Consider the following 13149-nt stretch of genomic DNA (forward strand, 5'->3'; position numbering starts at 1 on the left):
CTTTGAACAGTCTCTGTCATAGATGACAAGAGGAAGGAAAATAAGAGCTTAACTTGTCTATTCCAATTGATAAATTTAAGATTGCTAGCTAGTAGTGGCATTGTTATTTTCAGAAATCACATTGGGAGGGATAAGAGGGTATGCAAGAATGAAATTTACTAATCCCAAACCACGGATTTGAGCAATGACTTGGAGATGCCATAAAAGAAATTTGTCGTCACTCAGCTTAACTGAATTAATCTGGTTTGCTGGGTTAATAAACAGAAAGCTTGGGACAGTCGTTGCAACCTCGGTTTGGATGAGGGATTCACTACTGGAGCTGGTGTTTGCTATGGCAGATCTGATACCAAGTTAGAAAAGTAGATGAAGAGTAAGAATAATACTCGTGTGAATCATTTCTTCCATGCTTTCATTTACATTTGAGAACCGATTTGTACAGAGGACTCAAAATTCAAGACGTTGACACCTGGAATCTAATTCGCAATTCAGTTACAACAAATTCAACGGTAAATTCATCCTAACGTTTACTGGACCCAGATTATATGCTTGTCATTTGTCGCATGGGCTTTGAGTTTCTTCAATTTGACGGGCTTTAACTCTCCCAACTAACTGAATATGCCTTAGGGTGATTCCAAGTCCACTCCGAAATACTTCTTCACCTGTGAATCCTTCTTGTTCAGTGATATTTCAGTTGCTTTTCCAGAAGAAGCAGGACCAATGCTCATCAAGAATAATACTAATTATCAAATAAAAAAACCTTATGTTAAACCCAAGTAGTCGCATCTCATTTCAAGGAATTTCTTTTTAATATGATTTAATTTTTTTCAAAATATAAATTCCATACATTCTAATATGGGAAAGTAAATTTTTTTGCGCACCAAGGTGTCCTATATTTTTTAGTTTTCGTTCATTAACTCGTGAAATTGTGACCTAATTTTTAATTTGCGGTTATTTTGATTTAATTGTTGATGTAACACCAGAGAAGTCACTATTTTATATGCAACGTCACCAAATTTTAGTTTCGTTTTAGCACTCTCACAAAAACCAAACTATAAATATTTAGTAGACCAAAACAAGACCAAAAAAACCTATTTTCCCTTCTAAAACGACAAAAGACGTTCAGAACCTAAGACCATCTCCAATGATGCTGATTGTAGCATATCCGCTCCAATGGGGCACCCTTCTCAAATCCTTTGGCCCAAATTCGGTGCAGGCTTTTCTATTTTTAAAATTATAAATAATTAATAAATTATTATATTTAAATAAAAAGTATATAGTTGTCTAATAATTTTATTAATATGTAGTTACCTCTATTAATATTCACTCCATTTATTTTTAATTAATTATACTCGAAAATCAAATTCAGCACGTGTTAAATAAATATTAAATCCGACAACTTGTCCAACCTTCTCCTTAATAATTACTAACCGCATGACATTTCATGGTTTGAACGATGGATCGTGATTTATTTATTCAATATAATTATCATGTTCTGAGTGGATAAGTACAATGTTCATCCGAATATCACGAAGAAAACTGAAAACAAGAGATAACCACACCAAAGACCACGACAAAGTCTAGATCCTCTGACTTACAGAGCCAAAAACTTCCCATTAATGGAGGCAAAAATCGAGAGTAGGTTCAGTATCCTCATGTTTCCATGGATTGCACATGGCCACGTTTTCCCATTTCTTGAGCTAGCCAAGAAATTGTCAAACAAGAACTTCCATATGTACTTCTGTTCTACAGCAATCAACCTGGATTCGATCAAAACCTCATTTCAAGAACGATCTTCAATCAAACTAGTTGAACTCCAATTACCATCATTCCCTGATCTTCCTCCGTACTTCCACACAACGAAAAACGTCCCCCCAAATCTCATGCCAAGGCTTTTTCAGGCCTTTCAAATGTCTGTCTCCAGCTTCACTGATATCATCAGCAATCTGAAGCCGGATTTGCTGATTTTTGATGGTTTTCAACCGTGGGCTGCGGAAGCTGCCTCATCGATGAACATTCCTGCAGTTCATTTTGTCACGACAGGAGCGGCTACATATTCATTTGCTTATCATGGGTTCATATGCAAAGATTCAACTTTCCCTTATCCGGCGGTGTACCTCAAAGACTACGAAAGGAAGGCATTGCAGGCTGAAAGTTGTCAACTAGAAAGAAATGAGGATGACAAAGATTATTCGTTTGGCCCCTTGAAACTATCTAATGACATTGTTTTAATTAAGACATGCAGGGGAATCGAAGGGAAGTATGTGGATTATTTGTCTGTTCTGTGCAAGAAAAAAGTGGTACCTGTTGGTCCTCTTATCACACAATCTTACAATGAAGAGAATGATTCAGAGATTGTCGATTGGCTAAGTAGGAAACCCAAGTTGTCAACGTTGTTCATTTCTTTTGGCAGTGAAAACTATTTGTCTAAAGATCAGATGGAGGAGATAGCGAAAGGGTTGGAGTTTTCTAATGTTAACTTCATATGGGTTGTAAGATGTCCTGCTGGAGAGACAATCAACGTTAACGAGGTCATGCCGAAGGGATTTCTTGATAGAACTAATGATAGGGGTCTTATTGTGCAGGGCTGGGCGCCACAAGCAAAAATCTTGGCACACAAAAGCGTAAGTGCTTTTGTGAGTCACTGTGGAATGAGTTCCGTAACGGAAAGCTTTTATTTTGGCGTACCAGTTATAGCCGTACCGTTCAAATCCGACCAGCCTTTGAATGCTAGGCTTGTGGTAGAGGCTGGTGCTGGTGTTGAGGTTGCAAGAGATGAAGATGGAAAGTTCACGGGTGATGATATTGTGAAGGCGATTCATAAGGTTATCGTGGAGCCGAGTGGCGGAAAGTTGAGGCTTAGGGCTATGGAATTGAGTGAGAAGATGAAGAATGAAGAAGAAGATGCCATGAATGAAGCAGCAGAGCAGCTCTTGCAGATTTGCATGAAGTATAAGCAACGGAAATTATAGGTTATATACTTAGTATTATCACGAGGCAACACAATATTTTCATTGATGAATGAGCATTGTTCTGTGGGCAAGTTAGTTTCATGTACATTATAGCAATTATTGCCATGAACATCAAGTCATGTCCAGTGTTCCTCTGTTATGACAAAAATGTCTTGTTTCCAATGAAGCGTGTGTCGGTGGTGCAGCTTCTTAGATTATGCTTCTCTGTTGTCAGGAAACTCCGGCGAATCCATACACGTAGAGAGGATGAAGCTCCAATAGAACAAATTACAAGCAGAAAACATGCTAGTCATGTAAGAAAACTACATGCAAAACGAGTTTGGTTGATTGAATTAAATAAGGATAGATGAATAGTCATACACTTATCCAATATTTGGCTGATATTTTAAGATATTTTAATAATCATTTTTATCCGGTTTAAAATCCAATTTCGTGGATAACAATTTGATTTGTGGATAATAATTTGATTGTTAATCTGAGAAATCAAGTGAGATATGGTATCAAAACTCATCAAATCACATTTTTTCTCCTCTGTAATCACTTTTACAACATCAAAGAACGGCGGTAGAATCTCGATCTACAGCTGAATCTCGATCTACAATCACTGCTCGTCTCTATTGATTCTTCATCTTTGTTTTCTCAGCTCCAGTAATCATCATAAGTTTGCTTGAACTAAAAAACCACCACATTTGACCATAATCTTCTGACAAAGAGTTTGATTTGGCTGTTGAAGCCACCACATTTGACTATAATTTTGTTAAGAAATATCAATCTGGTAGCTCAAATACGCCAATATATATACACATTAAGAAGGTGCATAATGATGACAATTGAAAGAGGCGGGTTTTCTACTTTTATTAATTTCAGCAAATAAGAACCAAAGACCAAACTTTGCAAAATGACACATTTTAGTCTTCTTCATATCAAAACAAGCTCTAAGAATGTTTTTCATGAATATATGACAAAATATTGTCAAAATAATTTTTAAAATTTGGAGTATATACACACACACACACACACACAAACGTGTGTGTAATATTAAAAATTATTTATAATAACTTATTTAACAAATAAGTGAGCTTAGTAAAGACATAATAATAAATTTAGTAATATTTTGAAGCTAATCACATATTCAAAATGTTGAACCAAACAATCTTAATAGTATCACATTATTTTTTATTAATAATGTATCAACCTTATTATCTATAACATAATCAATCATTTATTTATCTAATCACTTGTACGAAACACACCTTATGTTTGGTAGCCATGATAAGGGAATGATTATTAAATAATCATCCCTTATCTCGTGTTTGGTTCATTTTTTATTTAGTCTGCATGTTGATTATGATTGAAAGCCCGCACTATTTATGTTATTTGTGTGATTAAATATCCCTTCTCAAATGTGTGATAATGTATAATTTTTGAATAGTGATCATGATAAGATTGTATATTGATTATAATACCCTTGAATTGTCTTCTTCAATATAATATGAAAATTAAAATTAGTGAAAATTTAATAATTAATATAATATTAAAATTTTTATATATTTTTATAAATTAATTTCTGATATTTTTATTATTTTCAATCATTTTAAAGAAAATAAATTGTAATGCAAATCTATCTTAAATTAATTTTTTTAAAATTTTTAATCTTGTTAATTAATTTTTTTATGAAAATAATATTAATTAAATTCTAATTTATTTTTTTATTGATTTAAATTAATTTTAATAAATGTAAATTATAATTATAAATATTTAATTATCTATCAAATTATTTTAAAAATATTTATAATTATTTTAAAAAATTAATAATATTATAATTATTACTAAATTTTATTTAACATTAACCTTCAAAATATTTATTGTTATTTTAAATATTAAAGTAAATGCATATTTAAAAATTTATTTATAATAAATATATTTAAATTAATTTTAATAAATATAAATTACAATTATAAATATTTAATTATCTATCCAATTATTTTAAGAATATATATTTAATTAGCACTTAGGGTATTTTGGTCATTACAATAAAATTTACAAAATTAATCCATCATTTTAAAATCATACCAAATACTATGTTATTTATCCCTCCATACTATTAATCAATATATCTCATTTTTTAATCATTCTAATTACTAATCATTTATTTATCTCATCACATATACCAAACGGAGCCTTATAGTATTAACATAACGTGTAAGTCTTTTGTGAGACGGTTCCACATATCTTTATTCGTGAGATGAGTCAACCATGCTTATATTTATAATAAAAAGTGATATATTTCCATTGGTGACCTGAACAAAATATTTGTCTTACAAAATTGACTCGTGAGACCGTATCGCAGGAATATTTGTGTTAACATTATAACTATGTAGCGATCAAATAAACAAAATATTAGAATGAATCATTTTTAAACCATAAAACAACCTTATAATAAACACAAATATCAACATCTCATTTCCCGTAAAGAAATTAAATCACTTTCAAAATATCATATTTTTCCCTATGATGTTTAGAATGATTTTAATATGATTGATTAATTTTGTGTGTTTTCTTATATTTTTGCACAATTACCTAAGCCTAAGGCGTTAACGAAGAAGATGTATGGGTAATTAATTATTAACTTTTTCAAATGAAATTATTTTTACAATTTGAATAAATTTTCAAATTGTATTTATTCTCAATAAAGGTTTCTAAACTTCTCCCATACTTGGTCGGTGCTTCTCGTTCCCCGTAAATTCTGTGCATTTCCACATAGGTCGGTCAATCGGTTCAGTCTATCATTATAATTCCGTTATTATTTCATTTTATCATTATGTTATTATTATTATTTATTTATTTATTTATTATAGTCATTTTTTATCCGAGTATCGATGTGTCATAGGACACGTCAGTAATATTCGACATCACATCAGTATTTTTCAGTGTTATGTCAGTAATTTCACGCGCTACGTCGGCATTCAACAGTGCATGATGCAATCAAAGAACTCATGGATGCAACGTACTTAAACAGATTAAAGAGACCATCATGTTGGATCGATTAAATTTTGATTAATTAACAATTTATTACTTATTTAAAAGGAATTTACAGAGCATACTCTAACTGAATTCATGAGGAACTGATCATTTATGTGCAAATGATTTCTCGAAGAAAAACTGATGTATCAGAGCTCAACTGGTGTCTAAGCATAACTAATGGAAGCATAACTTAAATTAGTTTTTCATATGATCTATATAAATTTATTAAAAAAATTAAATTTAAAATGTCCAAGTTTACAATTCTCAATTTTAACACTAAAATTAATGTAGTCTTTTTTTGGATAATTATAGCATTTATAACTAGGAGTTAGAATAATTTTTTAATTAGTAATTATAATTTCTTTGTAATTTTCAAATATTATCATTTGGAGTTTTATGTTTTTCAACCGACTTTTAAAATATTAATACCATCTAAGATTGCATTCCTCCAAGTAAATGTATAACAGTTAAAAGAAGGGGGAAATTGCCATTTTAGTTCGGTAAGTTGGTTTTTTTTATTAATCATTTAACTTGTCGAAATTTTGTTTTTTTACAATAACTTGTTTTTTGTCATTTTATTACCTGAAACCTCTAAATCAACAAGCTATTGTTTATTTGGCATTGATATTCTCCTATGTGGCCTCATGCGACAAGAATAAAGCTTATATTACACATATTAAATATACATAAACAAAAATAATGGGATACATGAACAAACTTTTTTCCTCTCATTTTGAAGTATTGAGTGTCGTTTTGCTTTATTTTTTCTTTTCTTTTGACGAGATGAATATTAATTTGAGTAATATGAATTTAGTTCTCGCCATATGTACCAAGTAGGAGTAAATCAGTCCCAAATAAATCATATTCGATGGCTTCGGTGCTTTCGGGCCAAAAAAAGATCAAAACAAAAAAATAATCCAAGCCACTGTATAAAATCAAACTTAAACAAGTTATATAACTAAGACTCAAACATATCAATTTACATTATACTTTTTTCTCAAAGAACGATACACGAAACATGCAATTTTATAGGAATTATCATACCCCTTAGGGAAAGAAAAATATTATATAGCGAAGGAAGATAAAACTTAAAACAAAAAGGACAAAATCGATAAAGATTAAAATAAGAAAACGATAAGGGAGTGTTTGGTAAGGGTGATTAGGTGGGTTTATTTTTTTTAACCCACCTAATCACATGTTTGGTAGAGGTGATTATTTAACCAAGTTTATTCCTCCTATGAATGATTAGGTTATATTAGTTGTGATAAAATAATCACTCCTCACCCCTATGATTATTTATCTCACTCTTAATCCATCCTATTTTTCCAATTTTACCATTATCCTAAATCCAAACTCACCTCCACTTCCCTACACCGACCGCCGCCCGACCGTCACCGACCACCGCCGCCGCTGCCGACCGCCGCCGCCCACCCCTGTCGACCGTCGGACGATCGCCGGAACGCCACGGCCACCGCTTCCGGCCAGCCACCGTCGCCACATAACTTGAAGGGCAATTTTGTCAATTTATCAAAAGATTAGTATTTATCACATCTTAGAAAATCATACCAAATATAATATTATTTTATCCTTATTTACTTCAATCATTCTTTTTATCAGTTCTCTCTTAATCATTTCATTATTTAATCATCCCAACTAAACGCAGCCTAAGAAAAGAATAAATAAGAAAAAAGAAGAAAGAGAGAGAAGGAAAGGATAGTGAGACACATGTCAATTGAAGGTCTCCCTTGCACATGGCCATGCATTAGTTGCCATGTAAGGAATGTTTTCGTCTTCCTTATTCCAAATTTCCAAAAAAAAACAAAAACAAAAAAAAAACAAAGAATTTGAAATCATGGATTTAACTATTTCAATTAATTTTACTTGAAATTCAAATAAGATGACGTGTTAAATATCATATTGGATTTCTCCAACCTTCCAATTATTACAAGACAAATCGGGATTTAAATCATCTACTGTGTTCAAAACACAGCACTTAGTGATGTGCAATTTTCATGAGATGATCATATGATCATCTCGTTTATTCTTACAACTTTTTAAATTTATCTCATATATTATGATGTCTACAAGATTATCATGTGAACATTTCGTATAAAAAGTGTACAACATAAAGTGTTGTATTTTCAACACAGAAGATCCAAATCGGATAAATCGTGCCATGAGTTTATATAGTATAATATTGTCTAATTTTGCATGCGAAATAAACTCCAAACCAGATCGAAGTTTAGACTTCGAGTTACAGAGCAAAAGGTTCCCATTAATGGAGGAGAAGAATGAGAGGAAACTCAGTATCCTTGTGTTTCCATGGATTGCGCATGGCCATGTATTTCCGTATCTTGAACTATCCAAGAATCTGTCGAACAACAACTTCCACATATACTTCTGTTCTACTGCCGTCAACCAGGATTCAATCAAAAACTCGTTTCCAGAACGATCTTCAATCCAACTAGTTGAACTCCAATTACCATCATTCCCTGATCTTCCTCCGCAATTCCACACGACGAGAAACGTCCCTCCAAATCTCATGCCAAGGCCTTTCAAATGTCTATCTCCAGCTTCACTGATATCATCAGCAACCTGAAGCCGGATTTGCTGATTTACGATGGTTTTCAACCGTGGGCTGCGGAAGTTGCCTCATCGATGAACATTCCTGCCAACTTACCCATATCCGGCACTGTACCTTAAAGATTATGAAAGTAAGGCTGTGCAGGCTGCTATTGGTAGAGAATGACAAAGATTCATTATTTGGCCACTTTGCACTATCTTATGGCGTTGTTTTGATGAAGACATGCAAGGGAATTGAAGGGAAGTATGTGGATTATTTGTCTGTTTTGTGCAAGAAAAACATTTTACCCGTTGGTCCTCTTATTACACAATCTGACAGTAATGAAAATTGTTCGGAGCTCATGGAATGGCTAAGCAAGAAACCCCGGTTTTCAACCGTGTTCATTTCTTTTGGCAGTGAAAACTACTTGTCTAAACAACAAATGGAGGAGATAGCAAAAGGGTTGGAGCTTTGTGATGTTAACTTCATATGGGTGGTAAGAGCTCCTGTCGGAGAGGCGATGAGCATTGATGAGGTAACGCCGAAGGGGTTTCTAGATAGTGTAAAAGAAAGGGGTGTAATTGTGAAGGGATGGGCGCCACAAGCAAAAATCTTGGCACACAAAAGTGTAGGTGCTTTTGTTAGTCACTGTGGGATGAGTTCTACTATGGAAAGCCTTTATTTTGGCGTACCAGTTATAGCGGTACCTTTGAGGTTGCAAGAGATGAGGTTGGAAATTTCGGGAGAGATGAGTTTGCGAATGCAATAAAAAAGGTTATCGTGGAGACGAGCAGCTAAGAGTTGAGGTGCAGGTCTATGGAGTTGAGTGAGAAGATGAAAAATGAAGAAGAGGCCATGAATGAAGCAGCAGAGCAGCTCTTGCAAGTTTGCATCAAGTATCAGCAACAGACTAATTAAGGATGCACCATAAGAGCTTCATTGATGCTTGAGCATAATGAAAGTACACGTACTCATAGAGAAACTTGGAATTTGATTATCATAAATAAGATGGTTAGAGGATCATGGGATTCTTTCACTTTGATAGGAAGGACATCTTCTACGTATAATTAAGTTTGTATTACAAAATATTATGGTTATTACGGCAATTTATGTTATGTCATGTTGCTCTTTTACGACAAGAATGTCTTTGTTCAAAATGACTTTAAGATAAACACAAATATCAACATCGCATTTCTCTTGAAAACAGATAAAAGTTACACTCACAATATCATCTTTTTCAAACATTAATTTCAATTTCAAACATTATAAAGTAACATAAAGTGTAAAGTAACAACAAACTCACACACGCATCCACACACTTTTTACTATACCATAAGCCCAAGATCTAAGACAGTGATGTTTAGTATCTTTTGTGCAAGTTAAACAGGATGAGGATCACGAGCAGAAAGAATGCACCCGCCCCCGCGCCGGTGAGAGCTACGGAGGCAGCCACCTGATGACAAAATCTTTCGAACACATTGCACACCTTGTCCCAACGAACGTGCGAGTTTCCTTTGTAGCCGATAAGGCCAACGGCGAGGGAGGCTCCGACGGCGGAGAAAAGTAGTGCCACCATTGCTAGGTCAAGAATCATAACAAGAAGGGAAACACTCTTTTTCCCACCCCTATTTGCCAATGCCAGGAGTAATGAAATGGCAGCATATGCACATGCTATAGCATTTGCCACCACAAGGAACCTAGAAAGAAGCAATTAAAGAAAATTATTACAATTTTGACAATAAAATAAAAATGCTAAAACTTTATGATGTGAAATCTTTTAACATTCTTATTATAATTATAACATATAAAAATCATGAAAGGTTGATGGCTTTGTACATCATCCAGCGTCAAAATCTTAAGTTTACGACAAAATCTCATATTCCATGAAAGTGATAAAAAGGTAATTTATGGAAGATGGGAATCCACAACGGTTTGTCGCTGTCTCCCTCCCTACTCTAAATAAGTCAAAACTTTCTTTAAAGATATGAAATTTCAAAAATCTTAGTCAAACTACATAAATGAAAAGTAATGGGGTAGGCAGTGAATTGTTTGAATTGGCACACTACTATAAATTTCTAAAGACTAATGGGTGTGAGGACCATACATGACAAAAAATTCTAGATGCTACATTAAAAAAAAATAGGGTATAATTTAAGGAGTAATAATTTCAGTTTAGCAAAAACTTGTAATAGACGATCTCACGGGTCCTATTTTGCGAGACAGATCTCTTATTTGGGTCATCCATGAAAAAATATCATTTTTTTATTGTGAATATCTGTAAGGTTGACTCGTCTCACAGATAAAGATTCGCAAGACCGTCTCACAAAAGACACACTCTTTCGTTTTTTGCAATTACATCTAAATTTTTCTATTTGTTTATGTAAAGTAATTATTATTATAATTATTTTAAATTTACATCACATTTAATACCGCAAGTGTACACAGTTGTTGGTTGGTTGTTAGAACTCTATGGAGAGTGAATCTATTTGGCCAAGCATTTACTATATATAGATGCATTTCCAAAAAAAAATTAAAAATTAAAAAAAAAATTTTACATATTTATCGTGAGTTCGATCAAATAGGTTATTTTTTGGATTCCATTGCAAAGAAAATTCAAAAAATTTAAAGCTGTCATTCAATTTTTAGAACATTATTTCTAAAAAATATAATCAATTTAAAAAATAATACATCATTAATCATAATAACGAAAACATAAATAATACGATTTAAATGAGAGGGTAGATCCGATACATGCCTGAAATACAAAAATTAATATTTTTATGAATCAGATCGCATTAAGAATTGGTCCAATATAATTGACCAGTCTTATATGAGTTTTTTTTGTAGATTTAAATATAATATCCTTTCTAGAACTGAATTGAAATATTGGTTTCAATGACTCAAAAATTAGTTATATTTAATTTGATGTTGGAAGATGGATTGGATTATTTGTATTTTACTTCTAAGCACGTCACCTTTAATTAACTTATTGTATATTCACATACAGTGGATATTCTTTTCAATTTAGAAAGGAAATCAAACTCCAACATTTATTGGGTTACGGGTAAGTCAAATTATCAGATATCGCTTCAAATCTAAATTATTCCATTTAACAAAATCTTAGAAGAAGCTCAAATTCCAAGACATAAATATATAGTGTTTGGCTTGATTTTATAAATTTGAATTCTTATTCAAAGAATAAAGAAAGTTGGCCGAATAATCATAAATGTATTTTTTGCAAACAACATTTCTTAAAAAAATCAAATTTGATAATTAGTTACCATGTTTTAAAACAATAGACCATGTTATTCGTGTGGTTCTAACACACTGGATTTTTAATTTTCTTGGTTGAAAATCAAATATACTAATAATTCGAAATTTTGTCCTAAACTCACCATGCAGACAGAGGCAAGAAAATTGGACCATCTTACTTAAATTTTAAATTTTCAAATTTTTTAATATTTTAAATTGAATTATCAAATTAACATCATATTAATCCAAATTTTCTAAAACTAATATATAAAAAATTTCAGCCTGTCTAATACCATAAAGCACGAGAGAATAAAATGATACACTTACGTTTCATAAATAAATAAATAAATATGTATATATATTACTTACGTGAAGGCAGACAAGTAGTGAAATTTAGCGGTGACGGGGACATTCACCGGCGGCAGCGTAGGAACCAAAGAGACCGGCATCGTAGTCGTCTGCTTGTCAACCCCCAAAACAATCGCCGCCGTCAGGCAGAGAACCAGAGCCAGAAGCCGCAGAACAAAGTCCCAACCTCTTAAGTTCCTCTTGTTAGCCACCGCCACTTCACTTTCTCTACCATGTGCTGTGTTTGCGCCGCTCTCCACTCCTCCATTGTTGCTTGCTTTGTATTGGGACTCCATTTTTCTTTTCTTTTCTTTTCTTTTTGTTAGAAGATTTTAATGTATATAGAAAGAAATGGGTTTGAGGAGGGCAAAGATGTGAGAAAAACCAGAAGATTTGGAAGGGTTTATATAGGGGAAAGGTGTGAAAATATGACTATTTTGATTCTTCGACTTTTGGCTTTACTTGTTAGTTGTTTCAAAATCAAACTGCGGGAAAGAGATAAGTCGTACGGGACAGAAACCAAGTATCTGCAATATAAAATTCCTTCGACCTTTGACGAGTCGATCGAAAGTTTAGCTAGCCAGAACGATTAGATTATTCTAAATAATTATTAGTTAATTCAACGTGTGAAAGTTTTAATGATTAATCCGTTGAAAGATGAAAGAAAATAACGTCAAATTTACTCGAAATATTTAAAAAAATTAACTGGCTATTATTTGTATGAGTTGGCAAATCAACTCGAAAATAAATTATGAAGGAACTTAACTGGTTATTATTTGTCTGACTCGGCGTCAGAAATAATTATTTGAGAGAGGAAATCATGGAGTAGCGATCATACAAATATAACTCTATGTAGATTTAGAGTAAGTTTCTTGTGAGATGATCTCACGAATTTTTATCTGTGAGACACGTCAACTATACCGATATTCGTAATAAAAAGTAATATTTTTTATGGATGACTCAAATAAGATATATGTATCACAAAATACTACT

General features: G+C 32.6%; 2 protein-coding genes and 1 pseudogene across 2 annotated transcripts; 2 read left to right on the plus strand and 1 right to left on the minus strand.

The window, feature by feature from the left end:
* Positions 1–1554: 1554 nt before the first annotated feature.
* Positions 1555–3135, plus strand: LOC142541684 (mogroside IIIx synthase-like). Its single transcript, XM_075648157.1, has one exon. It carries the CDS (start codon positions 1617–1619, stop codon positions 2967–2969), a length of 1353 nt encoding a protein of 450 aa, XP_075504272.1. The 5' UTR covers positions 1555–1616; the 3' UTR covers positions 2970–3135.
* Positions 3136–8217: 5082 nt separating this feature from the next.
* On the plus strand, positions 8218–9585 carry LOC142541685 (mogroside IIIx synthase-like; annotated as a pseudogene).
* A 139-nt stretch (positions 9586–9724) lies between these two features.
* LOC142543366 (CASP-like protein 1E1) lies at positions 9725–12538 on the minus strand. Its single transcript, XM_075650583.1, has 2 exons — positions 12178–12538; positions 9725–10253 (listed from the first exon to the last, which is right to left on the minus strand). Exons 1-2 carry the CDS (start codon positions 12450–12452, stop codon positions 9917–9919), a joined length of 612 nt encoding a protein of 203 aa, XP_075506698.1. The 5' UTR covers positions 12453–12538; the 3' UTR covers positions 9725–9916.
* Between the last annotated feature and the right edge of the window lie 611 nt (positions 12539–13149).

This window comes from Primulina tabacum, chromosome 4 (assembly GCF_025594145.1).
Source record: "Primulina tabacum isolate GXHZ01 chromosome 4, ASM2559414v2, whole genome shotgun sequence".
NCBI lineage: Eukaryota > Viridiplantae > Streptophyta > Magnoliopsida > Lamiales > Gesneriaceae > Primulina > Primulina tabacum.

What these genes read in the sequence shown, in the direction of transcription:
- LOC142541684 (XM_075648157.1), top strand. Translation starts at nt 1,617, where the DNA reads ATGGAGGCAAAAATCGAGAGTAGGTTCAGTATCCTCATGTTTCCATGG.
- LOC142543366 (XM_075650583.1), bottom strand. Translation starts at nt 12,452, where the DNA reads ATGGAGTCCCAATACAAAGCAAGCAACAATGGAGGAGTGGAGAGCGGC. An exon ending in CACTACTTGTCTGCCTTCAC is followed by an intron (nt 10,254 to 12,177) that starts GTAAGTAATATA and finishes GCTTCTTTCTAG; the next exon opens with GTTCCTTGTGGTGGCAAATG.